Source organism: Athene noctua, chromosome 6 (genome assembly GCF_965140245.1).
Source record: "Athene noctua chromosome 6, bAthNoc1.hap1.1, whole genome shotgun sequence".
Taxonomy (NCBI): domain Eukaryota; kingdom Metazoa; phylum Chordata; class Aves; order Strigiformes; family Strigidae; genus Athene; species Athene noctua.
In genome coordinates this window covers 35343922-35360471 of record NC_134042.1, presented here as the reverse complement: position 1 = coordinate 35360471, position 16550 = coordinate 35343922, and the positions used below count along the sequence as shown (strand labels likewise).

The following is a 16550-nucleotide window of genomic DNA, read 5'->3' as shown; positions in this document are numbered from 1 at the left end:
CTCAAAACCAAGATAGCTGTTATTCACTGTTCCTCATTCGTGGTTGTTTTCCCTTCCTGACAAGATGTGCATGCATCCCAAACTGGCAGATGCACGGCCCTGGTTTGCTATTTGTATGCAGGTTTGGCCAGTGCCCGCTCCAGCAACTGACAACTGAGTAAAACTGACAAGTGACAAGTGACAACTAAGTAAAAAGGGACAGGTATTTAATTCTAGCTCTTTTTGACTTTTAAATTTTAATCTGGTTTGCTACACTGCACAAATGATTGAGTTCTTTACAAATGTTTATTTTAAAATAATTGCACCATATCACACACGGAAATAAATATACAATTAACCAGACACTATCATACAACCAATGTGATTAAAACTGCTGTACATGTAAAACTGATGGTGAAATCTCTCAATCTTTAAGAAAAATACGTTGCTGAAAATGCCTATGCTACCTGATTTCAGTGACAAATACATGGCAGAAAATCTATTCTTAGTGAATATACAGGATCATCTTGCATGATCTGTAATTACATGGATTTCAAAGGCAATGACATGTTGTAGACAGAAATAAAGAGATGGAGTTCTGCTACAGGTGGCAACCCTATTCCACTGAATACATCAGACAAGACTCAGATTATTCAGACTGAGTGAATGGATACTGTAAGGCCTAAATGCAGTTTTAACTCCAAACAGACAGGTGTGTGTAGACCTTTCACAGGCCTCATGCACAGAGGTGACTCACACCTGCCATAATTTATTATGGGGTAAATGTCCACTTTTCTGCAAGATCTCTGGATTTTCTCCATTGTCCATTTGCATTCTGTGACATCAGCTGGTTGTTAGTGGGAGGTTCTGAGGTTTGATACTTCAAGTTTTCCAGAGGATGAATGTTCTCCTGAATGCTCCCTTTATTTCTGCAAATCAGCTCTGCTGAAAAATGCCCTGTATTCAGACAGCATCTACAATTAGCACATCTGCCTTGTGTTGAAGGTCACGCTCCAGAGACATTCTGAGGTCTGCAGATACCAGAGGATCTCATGAGATAAACTATCCAGCCCTTCCAGGATGACAACAAACACAAGAGCAGCTCAACCCTTAGGGAAAGTCTGACTCTTTGACGATTGTAGCTGGTGGGGTTTTATGGTCTATTGGTTTATAAATAAAATAGAAATCTTTCTTGGTTTCACTCTTCAGCAGGGAGGCTTTGATATGGTGAGGAAGGGCATCTTTGTCCAGCTGCAGCCACTGGTCATCAACATAAACAAAGAGTCCATAGTCCTTGGGATGGGAGACTTCAAACTTTTCAGCACACTGCTGGCTCAGCTGCTCAGCTGTGGTGTCCTTCCGGGAAGCAAGTGTCCTTGACTGAGCACCAATTTCCAGAAAAGAGATAGAGATGAAATCCTGAAGAGAAACATGAGGATAGATCTTGCAGTTAACACAGTGACTTAGGACTGAAGGAGGTAGAATTCAGCCCGAAAGCTCTAGCTGCCTGGAGCTGCTAAACGCTCCCAAATATCCCCCAACCATTCTCCAACGCTCTAGTTATTCTCTCTTTTCTCCCCTCTGATGAACAAGCTCTGAATCAACAAATACTTAAATAACATTTAACTGAATAATTAATCCTGTAAAGATACACAAGTGAAAGCTCTTTTTCTGATTTTGGTGAATATCCTTAGCGAACAACCTGCAACAGTTCCTTCTCCCACCTTTCTACAGCTTCTGAAAAAATAGGATGCAAAGAAGTAACAGACCAGAATAACAAACCAAAAACCTCAGAGATCTGGCCTGAAAACCCCCTGTCTCACAGGAACAGGAAAGGGCTGGCAGTATGCTGACCCTTGTAATTCCACCATCACCCAAACAGCACCCTGAGAGTGTGTCCTCCAAACTTCTTCCATCAGTAAGGATACAGCAGAAGTTATCCTGAGAAGGTTGATTTACTTGTGTTCTGTTTCAGGCAGTAACGACTGTTGGGGTGACTTTCCCCTTGCCAAACTTATGAGGAACAGAATCTAGAGAACCTTTGGCCATAGTGGAACCTGCATGTTTAATTTGTATTTGTGAAGTTTAAAAAAATCCCCAGCCTTTTTGGTGAGAAAACACTCAGTTCCCCAGCAGCAGTGAGATTTGCCAAACATTTGGACTATGGGTTTCCAAACTGCATTTATGGAGTATCACTGCAGATGAGTAAGGCAGCCAGAGGGTGTGCAGAGGCATGCTGAAAACCTCAACGGGCTGTTTACCTTGGCCAGAATGGGCTCACATGTCTCTGATATTACCACTCATTCAGAGGAATGGAAAATGGCCCTTACACTGCTGGAGGCAGAGGGAATCTTCTGGGAAAATGTGGCATTTGTTGCCCAGCTATTATGCTCCAGGGTAGGTACTTGCTATGAGCTACTGCCAGAACAGCACTTGGTGCTGGATGGGTATTTGATGCATCTCAGCCGTCATTCACAGGTTCTGAAATCATCAGGGACTGTTTTGACTGCAATATGGGAAGCATACTAAGCCCCATGCTTTCACGGGGCTATGTGGACTATGTCTACCCCTCAGATTTTCCCCTGGCATTCCCCTCAGCATTCACAATTTTCAATTTTGCACTGTGAAGAACAGTATACAGTGTACAGAACCTGAGACGTAGCCTTTGCTGCCTCCCTGTGGGTGAAAATTTGATCACAGGACATGGGGCCAGCAGGGCATCCCAACTGCCCGGTCCTGCACCCAGACTCACCATGGCTGGAAGCCTAGAGCTCCCATCCCTCCTGGGACCCTGTCCCACAGGGTGATGGGGAGGACTCCACCGGGCCATACGCAGCGTGGGCTTCAAAGCTAGCCAGCCGTTGCTGGGTCTGTCCTGCTGTCGGATGGGAGAAGCCAGGCTCCAGAAGGCACTTGTCTGACTGGCCCTTGGGATGTCTCAGGTCCTCCTACAGCTTTATGCTACCTAGGAACCACCCGTGAGTAGCCTGCTCACATCTCCTCAGTTTAGACCAGGATTTCCTCAGGCCCCAGGGAAATTTGAAATGAGGTGTGGGTTTTTTTAGATTTGGAAATCCTGTACTGCATGTACTCTTGTTTTTTAACAATGATTTGGGTTAATTTTGTTTTTAAATAATTATCATATTCAAAATTACTAAGTATGGAGAGAGCATGTTCACCTTCCAAGGCTTTTTCCCTAGAAAGTAATGCCAGCTACCTGCACTGATGAGCGGGAAGCCCGGGCCTTGTTCAGTGTCCTCCGTCGCTCCCAGCGGTGAATGGAGTCCTGCACCTCCATGCTCAGCTGCCGCGTGACAGTGATTTTGTCGTAGTTCTTGATGTGCTCCAGGGCCCCATAGGTTGTGGTTAAATAATAAGAGCCTGTGAAAGAAGAATATCTTGTATGAACACTATACCTGCATGGGCCATTCATTTCCGCTTCCATCCTGCCTGCTTGTGCCTGTGCAGTGGCATCTGTCTAATGTTTGCACTGTCAGTGCCTTGCTGCAGGGAGTGCAAGGGTGTCTGGAGTTAAGAGAACCAAGAACTAATGACTACAGTGTCCTCCACCCCTTTCCGCTTCACAGCAATGTCACTGCCCAGACTGCTGAGGTTGTAGATGCCTTAGGAATAAACAAAGACTGAAGGCAAACAACTACAAAAACTGCTTTCACAAACAAATCCAAACCATTCTTATAACCAATCTAAATTTACCCACTTTCAGTTTAAAACCATTGACCCTTGTCCTGTCACTACAGATAGATAAAAAGCCTTTATCTGTCTTTATATATTGAAATGCCACAAGAAGGTCTCCCTGGAGCCTTCTCTTCTCCAGGCTGAACAACCCCAACTCTCTTTGCCTCTCCTCATAGGAGAAGTTTTCCAGCCCTCTGATCGTTTTTGTGGCCCTCCTCTGGACCTCCTCCAACAGGTCTTTTCTGTGCTGAGGGCCTCAGAGGTGGACACAGCACTCCAGTTGGATCTCACCAGAATGGAGTAGAGGGGGAGAATCACTTTCCTCGACCTGCTAGCCACACTTCTTTTGACACGGTTCAGGATACAGCTGACAACATTTAGAGCCTGGGACCCCTGTGGGCTCAGCACTGTTGAAGGCTGTCTCAGACCTGCAAGGACAAGTCACCCTCTCCTCCCTCCATCTCTACTGACTACACAAGGAGCCCAAGTGTCTGGCTGAGAGTAATTTCTAGACTGTTTAGAGTTGTGGGATAAATCTTGATAAAGCAGGGAAACAGGGGATAAAGCAGTAAAAGCCTGCAGCTAGCCCTTTTCCACCAGAAACTCCCTGACTGTTGTGGTGTGGGCTGCAGCAGGTAGTAAATAACAACAGAAGAAGCCAGGGAAGCAGCTGGACCATTATAAGAGCAGACTTCATCAGCAGAGATGAAGATAAGCCCTGATAAAAGGGCAGAGTTGAATATGAGGAAGTTGCTGCTTTGGTTGTGGGGCACCCTCATATCAGGACGTGGCCCCAGAGCTGGGTTAATGAAAAGTACTTTTTCCAGCTGCCTCCTGGGCTCAGATCTGTTGATGAGTGAGAGGCTTGGGCCAGGGTCTCCTCTGAACGGACGGAAAGAGTCAGCCTGCAGAGCTGCTTGAGCGCCAGTGCAGTGTCCCAGCGGCAGTGGGGCGAGGACATGTCCCCTGGGCCTCCAGGTGAGAGTATGTCTGGCCTGAAGCAGGGCAAGGGGCCAGGCCTCGGCGGGGCCGGTGGTGCCCACGTCGTCTGAAAGCCCCCATGCTGGGCCAAGCCCATCACCCTGGCCTCTGTACGATTCCCTGATCCTGCTCCCCTCATCTCGGATGCCAGGAAAACAGGGAGAAATAAAAATTGCCCATCACCTGGGCACAACTCCCTGGTTTCAGTAAGTTTTGTAATAATTGAAGTGACCTCTAGATGGCACTTGCACATCACCCAAACGTCGCACCAGCCCGCCTGAGGTTTCGTAGCCCTTCCTCGGGTTCTGACGAGCTTCAGACATTGCGGCTGGTTGCGTAAGTGGTGGCTAAGACAGCATTTTTTTTTTTTTTTAAAGCAGTATTTTTAGAGCACCATTAAAGTTTGGTGTAGCAGAGGAGAGATCAAGACATTGCCATTTGACTTTTCGTACTTCTCCAGTGAAGAATGTCCTACAGCTACATAGGACTGCATACACCAAACCGGTCTCTTTTTCTTTACTATCTCCCACAAAATGCTGCTGAGGACAGGATAACAAGCCTGAAAGTGCCATTTCCCCCCTCTTAAATATAGTTATTACCCTCCTTTTTCTGTCATTCAGTATTTCTCCTGCTCTGGAAGAGTCGGGGTGCCTGTGGTGGGACACGCAACCTGGTGTCTCACTTCCCTCATAATCCAGGGAGGAAGATTTCCCTGTCCCTCATGACAGGAATTAATTACATCTTCTTTAAGAATTAAATTTTCTTCCACTTTCCAGTATCTTCATTTCCACAGAGTCGTTCCACATCATCTGTCCTTGTCTTTGCCCCAGTAGTCAACAAAATTCAAAGTAAATTCTTGATTTTGAGGCCAAATTTAAATGATTTTGTGTATTGACCTGACACAATTTCACAGTTTTCTCACTTCTGCTTTCCTTTTTTTATTTTTATTTTTGTGTTTGAACCACCTTTTGTCCTTTAACTTTGAAAGGCCTAACTTAAGTTGACATTTGCCAGTTTCTGTTTTAGCCCTGTGCTTTGCAATCTCATCGCTGAGATGTTTGGGTTTTTTTCCTGTTCCCTGTATCTGCAGTTACTCCCAGTCTCCTTTCTGATGTGGTTACTTAGCCAGTTTGACCTGGAACTCCCTCACAAAATTTTTCCCTTTTGACTGGTGTATACATTTCACACAGCCTTTGCTGCTTTGACTTAAGAGACTTCCAGCCAGCATTGTCTTCCATAGCCTGAGCTCCCCAATGCAGCTTCAGTAACCAGCCTGGTAGGGTGCCCTTTTGAAATGTGGGCAGCATAGTCACCAAAATCAGCTTAGTTATGAAACTGCTGTGCTTAGGATAACATTTTTTCTGCTAAAAATTCTTTCCAGCAGGAAAATTAGCCTGTGCAGAAACTCCTCACTAATACTACTAATAACTAGTGTTGCTACTGCTCTTTCTGTTACTACTTACTTTTGCCCACCTCTGCACTGTGCTGGGATGACACGCTCTTAGTTACAGACTTATACCTCCATTTAATGTAAACAAAATTAGTCTGCTGTTGTTTATCCAGAACACCTTTTTAGAACCTCAGTATGTACCAAAACAAAATAAAACCCATTTTATTTGTTTAGTAACTACTTGGTGAAAAGTAATACGTGTTCCTAATTTAGAACGTGTAACCCTGTCAGTAGCATTTGCTTCCCAAGCTATATTTGAGAAACTAAAGGCTCACAGATCCCTGGGGTGTTTATCCCTCTAATAGCAGAGGTCTTTATTCACATCCAAAACCAATATTCCTCTCTAACCTGACTTTCCTTTCTCTGCCTCTGTATGACACACAGCCAGAGAACATTGTCAAAGGGTTCACTCAAATTTAAGAGTAGAGTGATCATGAGAATGATGTATGGCCCCAGGCAAACAATGCAGTTTAAGAAATGTGCTCTTTTCTCATTTGAATAAATAGAAGTGTCTGTACAATGGATTGCAGCAGTAGTTTAATTTTAGGCAAAGACCTTCTAACTTTTCAGCCTTTGGGCCAAGAAACACTAGATGTCTCTGTTTAGGTTACTAATTCAGCAACTCAGTTCTTGTTTAGGCTGGGTCCCTGCCTTTCTAGCTGTTGTCTAAGGGCACTGCACTGCTAAAAACAGTTAGACAATAATTTTAGAGCCTCAGATGTGAAAATCTTGGCCAAAGCTTATCCACAAAGCCTAACCAGTACCTTACTGCCCCACTTTCACAAACAGTGAAGCAAGGTAAAAAATTATTTCCGAAGTGAATATCCCAGGAACAAATACTGTACTCTACCTTCTCCTAGCTGCAGAGCAGGGTCCATGAGCTCCATCATATACTCCACATTCAGAAGGACTTCAGTCAGGTTGCTGCGGGCCAACACATACATGAGCACGGGAAGGAAGTCATCTGCACCGTATGGTTTCCCTGAGCAAAGAGAAACACAGAGTGGTCCTAATAAACTCATCACAAAGACATGTTCCACAAAACAGTGACAGCTTCTCATCCAGCATATCCTTTGCAGAATTCAGCTTCCATTATAAGAAAAGTTAAAGCTTGAAAGAACCAGCAAAGAAATAATGACAAAAAAGGGAAATTTACTTCACATAAAAAGTAAGTAAACTTGCTTCAAGTACAAAATATAAGCTTGAAAATTTTTAGTGAGCTCCATTACTGCCATCCTTTATTAAATGGAGAAAGAGAAATTTAAACTTTATGGATCGAGACAAAGGACGATCCTTGAAAAGTGAAAAGGCTACCAGCCCAGATGTCTGATTTGTCATTGCCATCAAGACTGCAGTGCACATTTTCAATATTAGCAACAAAGTGGACTACATACATTAGGGGTATTTATTCTCATAGGTTAGCTCTATATTTGGGACCAAAGAGCAGAAAACGGAATTTGAGACAGTGGGTTTTAGGACTGAGAACTTCCATGTTCATATTCTTTCAGAAGTCAAACCATCACACTATCTAATTAAAACAGTCTCCCAAAAGGTAGGATCTAAAATGAAGCATTTTTCCAGGCATGGTGTCTAGCTAAGAAAAAAAACCCTTTTACACTGGACTTAAAACTAATTGTTGGACTTAGTATGCAGCAAATGCTACAGGAACAGATACTCATGGGCTCAAAATTTCCTGTGTTTAAAACATTCACATCAACAAAGTCAACAAAGTGATCTCATATGTAATCTGTAAAAGCTCCTTGGGATCTCTGAGGGCAAAAAAGCATGCATGTTAACAGCCATCATTATAAATAATTGCTACTTAAAATAGGATCCAAGCTGAATCTTCATTGCATAAATGGCAAAGAACATAAGGATAACTTTTCTTATTTGAAAGATGCTTTCACTTTTTACCAACATGTCATAAATTCATCATGAACCACCCATAATAACAAGTTGTTTAACAGGCCTGTCTTCTGAACTTTCAGTGCTGCCCATTCCTCTTAGCCTAAGACCAGACTGCTCTCATTCTGAACGTCCTCCCTCAGATATTCTGCACTTTCCCTCACCTAAGCACTCGGATGTGTTGGTTTCATGGGCCATGTGTGTCTCACTTGAGAACCATTTGCCTCACCTCAAAGAATCAAAGCTATCCTTGGTGTAGCTTCAGTGAAATTATGCCCTAGCCATTTTTGGCCCATAGTCCACGTGCCCTTCCATGGTAGGGCATAAATTCCTGTTTCTCAACTGTTCCCACTGACTTATTTAAAATCTTTGCCATGAGTCAGCTTTCCTTTTTTGTCATTCATAGCTGACGCAAATTCTCCACTGGCAAAGAAAGATACTCTTCTGAAGCCTCAAATAAACATGAGCTTAGCCCCTGATTAAAAAAAAAAAAAAAAAAAGAAAAGAAGAAAAAGTATGGCTTTAAAATAATCCCAGTAATATATCTAGTGAACAGACAGTTAATCCAGTTAAAACAAAGTGTTGGATGATGAGAGACTGTCAGACCTGTAATTCAGTCTGTTTCTAACAGAGTCCTCACATGCCACAACACAAGACAATTTATTTAATGAAAGCTGGATTAACGCTTTCAATTCTGTTTGCCTTATTATGGCTGCCTTTAGTTAAATGACACAGCCTTAGGTCTGTAAAAGGACTGTATTGTTTCATTAACATCTGGATGGATATTTTGTCTGTTGTTGCCTTGGCTTACGTCTCTGTGAAAGCTTCAGCTCTGTGAAGTGTCCAATTAATTACTGTCATATATACTACCTTAACACAAGCAGCTTAGTATTATAGCTATTTAATATTGTCTATCAAAAATAGATTACACAATTGAGACATGAAAATGTACTAGAAAAACTGCATAGAGAAAAGCTGTTCTCCTTTTGACCTGAGTAAATCAGATCCCAACAGAGTTAGTTCTGTATAAAAGTAGTATAAAGGAAGATGAAATACCAAAGAGTTTGCTAGGCTCATTTTTTTCCCTTCTTTAAAAACTTTTACTTTATCATGTAGAAGTTACTGATCAGTGGCATGGATTGGGTGCTTCTGATTTCCTGAAGGCCAAGGGATTTCCAGTGCAACACCAAGAGCAGAATTTTCTCTTCCCTACCATTTCATTTTCATGACAAATCCATGTTCTGTCTGCTAGGGCATCATAGAAAGTTGTTCCTTCACAACATGAATCCCTATCCACTGGAAAAAAAAAAAAGCTGTTTTTTTAAATAAAATGTCACCAGAAGAGTTCACCATCCAGCCAACAGACTGACCAACCAATACACAGTGGAAACAAAAACTTGGAACTAAACAATTCCATGTCCCTAGCCTTCAACTCCCAGTGTCAACTGAAATGGAAGTTAGAGGACACTTTCCAAGAGCTCCTACAGGATCTATTTATTTTTTATTGCCTGAGAAGTGATTGTATGTACAAACAGGCACCAAGTCAATTATTTTTCATTGCCGTCTATCTCATTTCTATAAGTTGATTTAGCTGCTCTGCCCACCAGCCCTTGTTATAAACCTTTCTCAACTTTAAGATTTCATAGAAATATTATTGAACTCCCAACTGTTTATATAGCTTAAATGCAAAAATCTGATACACAGTTTCTTTTTGATTAATAAACTCAGAGTAGGGATGTCTGACTGCAATAATGGAAAGAGTACTCATTTTTCATATGCTGTAGGCTCCTAACCTGCATAAATTACTAGACATCATTTTAATCCACTTGTGAAAATACGAAGCCTGATTCTTAAATACCCACATCTGTAGCTAAAGCTGAAGTCAGCAGGAGCTGTAGGTGTCAACGAGAGAAAAGCAAAGCTAATCCTCAGGGATCTAGTTCTGACTTCATGTGTTGCTTAGGGCAGGGCAGGCATGGTATGTATGTGTATATATATATATATATATATATATATATATATAGTGCCTACTGCTTGTAGGCATTGCAACAGCTTTTCTCCACTGATTGCACATGGAACCAAGGATAGGTGCATGAGAGGGCAAGACTCTGAACCTCCTCATGTTCTTCTGGTCTTGGATGTCACAGCAGGCACAGGGACTAGCTTAGACATGTATAGCCATCAGACCAAGTATGGCCCTGAGATGCCCTGTATCTCAATCCATCCATGGGGATAATAGGTGCTGTCAGCAACTCAAATATGACCAGAAGAAGGAGGCTCAAAGATATATGAAACAATGCCTGTGAACCAAGACACCTGAGAGGTTGGTGCTGCTCAGCATCCTGCAACCCACATGCTCCCTCTGCCATGGAAGGCATCAGGGCACTAACCGGTGTCCATCCAGGGGCTGCAGCAGGGATGTTCTTGGCAGGCTGCTGCAGCAGGGATGTTCTTGGCAGGCTGCTGCAGCAGGGATGTTCTTGGCAGGCTGCTGCCTCCTCAGCTCCACTTTCAATCTGGGCCAGAGCCAAGCTCCCAGACCTGCATGTCTAGCTCCATCTATGGTCTCTCACAGAGGGGTTTGCAGCTAACAGAGTTAAACCTATCTCTGACCCTCCCAATGGTCTCAGTGACACTGGATCTGAGCTTGCTTGTTCAAGGTGGTGGTGTCCTACTCCAGCTATGACTTGCTTGCTTTATTTCCCCCTCTTTCCTCCAGGATCAGGATACATTTATTTCATAAATATCTGTAAGAGGCTTAAAATAAGCCTTCTATTCTGCCACAAATTCATCCTATTATGTTTATAGCAAAGCAAATACAATGTCATCTCCTGGCTGGGATGCAGCGATAGAATGGAATGGGTATTAATTAAATACATGATTTAAAGCAACTGGAATTCTGCCCAAGCCTCCATAAAGAAATTACAGCCTATTTTAACACATTCATGCTTTTTTTTCCTTTATGTATATTCTGACAACCGGCAGACAGTGATGATGGTCTGCATCTTGCTCTAATAGTTTACAAACACTGGAATGATGTCTAGCAACAGCTCTCCAGGAAATATGAATTTTAACTTCAGTTTACAGCTGGGAAACCTGATGTACAGAAAGATTAACTAAAATTTGTTCAAGATCATAAGAAAAGATTGTGACCACCCTTCTACTCCCTAGCATTTTGCTGTCTCTTGTCCATCCCACACTGTTTCAGCAAGGTCTGATTTATGGTACAGTTGAATTAAGAGAGTTAATACATGCATGAATCTGTTTCAAAAACACATGTTTTACAGATCAGAGGAATTTGTTCCCCTTGAAAAATCTGAACGAGCTTTTTCATTCAAATGTAGCAATTGTGCTAGCCAGAAAAAAAGTATAATGTCTAGTCCATCAGCCTTCATTAATAGTAACTTATATGCAGAGATCTTCTTCCTAAAGATAAGAAAGCAAAACTGTTATGTATAGCTTTATTTTCCTTCTCAGAAGTGAGCAGTATGGTGGGATAGCTCTGACTTAGTTTTAGGAACTTCTAGCATTAGTTCTACACTGATTGCTGAAGTATTTGAGGCCAATTTCCTTTTCACAGGCTCAGATATCCCACTGAAGACACACTGCTTCGTGTCCATGCCTTTGTCAACTACAAAGCCATAGAGTAGTGCATCAAGGCAACTAGTATTCAGCTGCTCAGTTCTATGGGAGATGGCAAACCATCCTAAAAGCTAGAGAAGAGAAAGATTCCAATGGAATATATATCCTAGATTTCCTCTTCTTCCAAAGGCACACTATGCCTTAGCCATGCCAAACTATGAAATAGAAATCATTAAATCAGATATTTTAGGGCCAATCACCTAGTCAACTTCATCACTAGTACAAAACTGGTTTTGAACTATATATTCCAACTCCCTGTGCAGTTCAAAGATACTTGAAAAAAGAAGCTTCATAACCTTAGGTAGTCCACAAGTTAAAAATGTTGCAGTAAGAAAGTTGTTCCTCTGTTCATTCTTCTTGAATCTGTCAAATTTCCAACCTCAGTTTAGAGCCTTACCATGCCTGATTTTCCTCATTCATGAACTGACCAAGCTTGGCCTGTTTGTCTTACACAGTATTTCTTCATAAACCAATGCCTACGGCTCCATTGCTTTTGCTTTTCCATCATTTCTCTTCAAGATTAGGCAGCTCCCAGGTAGCACAGAGCTGGGACCTCCAGGCTCACCATTGCCAGTACACACCACTGCAGATTTGCATCTTGTTTAGTTTATCATTCACAAGTGTCACTTGTGGTTTTGACAGAGTGAAAAGCAGAAATTCTCATTCTACACCTATAACATAACATGCCTTTGACTCTGAGAAAAGGTGTTTCTGAAAGATAACTAATAAGCAGTCTTTTCTACATAAGATTAGAGTGCTTCTGTATAAATGAGGTACGTGTCCAACTCTCCCTATGGGTATTGGGGCATGCCTTCCAAATGTAGGAGCAGTCAGAGAGTTGAGAGCTCCCTGTGAGTCCTGCTACTTACTTCTTCTAGTGCATAGATAAAAAATGCCTGACAGTTTGCAGGGGAGGGGTTCGGTGGATTTCCAAACTCTATTTTTTAAAATCTTTCAATGCATATTATTTTTACTAACTAATCCTAGTGTTTTTAGAAGGCAGGTTACATTTCTGGATTGTAGGTTACATTCTTGGAGGCATACATTGCTGTTATTTAAATTTGCGCAGAACTTGGAAAAGTTCAGTGAGACACTGTAATGCTATCATAATTGTCCCTTTGGGGACGATTCACTTACTAATACCACTGCCTACACTGTACATGTGAACATCTGAACCAACACCTCTAAACGCCTTTTATAGCCAGTGATGAGCTAGTCAATATCATCAGTGGAGTTTGTCATGAGTCATCTCACCCTAAAACAGACACATACCTCTAGCCAGATGAATCAACGGAACTCCATCAACTAAGTTCCCATTGTCTATAATGAGAATCTAGACATGATGCCCATCTGTGGCCACCTACAGCTAGATGTAGCTGTAGATGAGTTCTAATCCAACATAGATCTATATCTTGTAGTTGTGCTCAGGGGTCTATTGGCAGAAAGGTGGATGTACTGACAAAGACTGTGAACTTATTTTCCCAATTCCTTGTGATGAATCAGATCTGCAAGTTGATTGCCTTCAACTTGAGGGCAAAATATTAGTTTAAACCAGCTGAGGGTCTGACCCATTCATGTCATTGTCTAAGTATCAGGGGGCTCAACCACAGTCAATTTTTCAGACACATTTTGTCATGTAGTATGAATTGCAACTAAACCAGAGAACTCCTCCTTTCTTAAAATGGCCTTATATACATAGAGTCAGTCAAGACTGACTTCAAAATTTCATTACTCTTTCAGCAGTGTAAAGATGGGCACTACCACAGGCACAGATATTCCTGAGTAAGCCTTTCCCTAGTTTTAAAGAAGACTTGGTACCTGTCTGGACACCCTGGCCAAACCTGGACTGCTGTACCCAGGTTTCAATATGTTAAAAAACTTGTGTTTTCATGTGGGTCTGAAACAGGATACTTGATTTGGTGGTATTTGGACTTTGCTTTGAAATATGAAACTATATTCTTAGGTCAGCTCATCCTACGATCAGTCTAAAGTGGACTTGGCCTGAGCTACCAAATTGCAAATTAAATGGGACAACATAAGTAGTTATTGTGTTACTGAACAGATAATTTTTCTGACAGAAGTAGACTGATTTTGGTCCTGCGGCAGAGAGAATTATTAGTTTTGTGTTCCACCTGCTCTGGTCTTGGAAGAGGAGGGTACTTTCTAATTCAGCAGTAAGTAAAAGGAACTAAAAGAAAAAGAGTCTATTGCACAGGAAACTGATCATGGCCTCTGCTCTTCCTGTGCAAAGAGCACTGCACTGCCTCAGGTCTGGCTGAAAGCAAAAGGAGCCCTGGGCTGCAGCTCTTGAGATGGGCAGAGAGCAGGAGGAACATTCCCACCCACTGAAATCTGGTCTGAGCAGCCTGCAGCGTGCTCTTCTGCACACCACCAGCTGGGTATTCCCTGTCAGAAAAGTATTTCAGTTTGCTGAATATTTGTCTTTGCCAGGTGGAAAATCAAAGTGATCTGGGGTCAGTTCATTCTGTTGAAGAGGTTTCACACATTTCACTTCTAAGTGGGTCTACAGGACATTTTCACTCAATTTCTGAGTCCACTGTCTTCTGGCAGTTAGACTACAGCATTCTTCTCCCCTTAACCTCTTTCTCTGGTCTGAATTAATTTGGGTACATTTCCTTAATGCCAGGTCAGTTTTCTTCTGACAGGCCCTGATATGCATCACTGATCATATATACTGGAGAGGGAACTGGATGCACAGGTGTGAAGCCAAGCTTCTGACCTACTCCCTGCTTGCAGTAGTATTCAAGACAAAACAGCTGAGCTGGGTGAAATAAAGTGCTTTGGTTAGCATAGCAAACCACAGTGAAATTCTCCGATTTCATGAATGCAAATCTTTTAAAACATGTAGGGTTTTTAAAATTATTTCCCTGACCCCTAATTTCTGTTACATAAAATGACACAACGGCATTTCCTGCAACAGAGAAATTCCAGCCCCGAGCTAACTGAGGTGTAACAGATAGGTAAGGTACCACCAGCAGCAGCAGGAGACTGTCTCCTACATGGGTTTAATGAGGCACACAAGTCTTTGATCTATAACAGATTTACTCTCAACACAACTGTTTTAACAAAGTTATAGCAAATTCCTCTCTATGTGTCTAAATTGTCTCATAACACTTTACGGCAGTCAGAGGTCCTATCCACCCTGCAGCTTAGGCTCAGCCCTGGGTTGGCATCTTGCTCTGCTGTTAATGTGTCTAGATTGGTCACTGAACCTTGCTGCTACTGTCCAAGGGATGACCCTGAGGTGAGGCTCAGAAGGGACACAACAATTCCTGTATCAGTGCTTCAAGGCCATCGTCAGTACAAAATAAAGCAGAATAGCTAAAAGCACCTTTGGAGATTATGAGGTCTCAAACAACCACAGGTTGTTGCAAATTAGTATCTGGCTTCTCTCCAAGTTTGTGCATGGCTGGTCATCACCTTACCAGTATACAAAAAAAGCCCTTAAACTGGCAAGGCAGGTTCCTAGAGAAAGGGTCTTCCTGGCCTATCTACAAAAATTCATCCTGTCTGCAGACCAAGCGCTTAACGTGTACATTTAGTGTTGGCCTGAAGCCCAAGTTATATTAAACTCACAGCACATACTTCCTCACACCGAAGCAGAGTAGCAGTGGCTTTTGGAATTTCCCAGAGCAACAGGAATTAGTAACAAACAGTACCAGCATTCTGTGTCTCCTCAATTTAGGCAAACTTTGTAAAAGCCAAATGACAAGACTTTGCCTGGAGACCCATTCCTAGAATTTACCATTAAGCTACAGACTTGGACAGAGCTCTGAGGAATTATGTGAAGACCTGTGCAAAAAGGACATTATCCACAAAACACACACTTACAGGCATTTGATTTTTTTGAGTTATGGAGCTTAAAGTTAACCTTATACCTGCTATTAGTGCAGAGAGCTTCATGGTCATTAACCATCCCATTCTGAACACAACTTGTAGACAGCTGATACCACAGCAACCATCACTGTTACCTCCAATTTGAATAACACCACATCAGCTGTATCATAAACCCTGTTCCTTTGATACATGGAGAAGGACCAGTGAGGGATACCATTTCAGTAGGAGTGCTGTACCTGGGTTTCCCTGAGCCATGGAGTCATAGATGAGTTTGCAGGACTTCAGCAAGATGGCAATCTTCTTTTCTGGGGAGTAGGCCTTGTGCATGGTTGTGAACTTGTGAAGTATCTTTTCTAGCACAACGGTTTCAGGCACACTGGTCGTGATGCCTAGGTCAGTGGTAGTTGTGTTTTGTATCACAAGTTGGTTCTCTTTTAGCTGCTGTAAAGATCTGTCTTTGTTGTGGATTTCCTTCAAGTAAGAATCAATGGCTTCTTTTAAAGGTTTCAGGACACATTTGTACAAAGCTGTCTCAGCAATGACTTCTGCATAGAGAATAGAAAACACAAAAGTCAACGATAAATAATCAACACAATAGTACAGGTGCAAGTAAAACTCCCAGGAAAGCATATGGCTGGTTATTCATGCACTACTGCATAGCTGTGAGCAAGGAGCAGAAATGAAACATTTCATTACCAACACCCTCCAGAAGTCCTGGATAGGCTTGAGATGAACATCAATGCATGGTCACTGCCACTGGAGCTGTGGGAGAGCTCCTGGTACCAGCAGTTCCTGCTGTATTTACCTGACTCCTGGCTGACCAACACAGCACTGTCAGGCAGCAGAAAAGCCAACTCTGGGAAAATGAGGAACCCCACCTAACTATGCTTCTCTTCACAGCCCTGCCCTTACAGACGCCCAGGTGGGATTAATCTCATGTCCCTTCTGACATCTCTCTCTGACCTGTTTGAGATATTCATTTTGGGATGAAATGAATTGCATCCTCAAAGCACCCCTTTCTCCGTAGTGACTGAGAGGG

The 16550-nt window shown here is 42.4% G+C and overlaps 1 protein-coding gene across 1 annotated transcript in view; it reads right to left on the bottom strand.

Annotated features, from left to right (window-relative positions):
- Nucleotides 1-272: 272 nt before the first annotated feature.
- Nucleotides 273-16550, bottom strand: part of RIN3 (Ras and Rab interactor 3) — a 72024-nt gene continuing 55746 nt past the window's right edge. Inside the window, exons 7-10 of the mRNA XM_074909247.1 lie at nt 15748-16056; nt 6957-7088; nt 3197-3360; nt 273-1398 (exon numbers count right to left, since the gene is read on the bottom strand). Coding sequence (XP_074765348.1) covers nt 1090-1398; nt 3197-3360; nt 6957-7088; nt 15748-16056 — 914 coding nt within the window. The 3' untranslated portion in view covers nt 273-1089. The remainder of the gene's footprint in view (nt 1399-3196; nt 3361-6956; nt 7089-15747; nt 16057-16550) is intronic.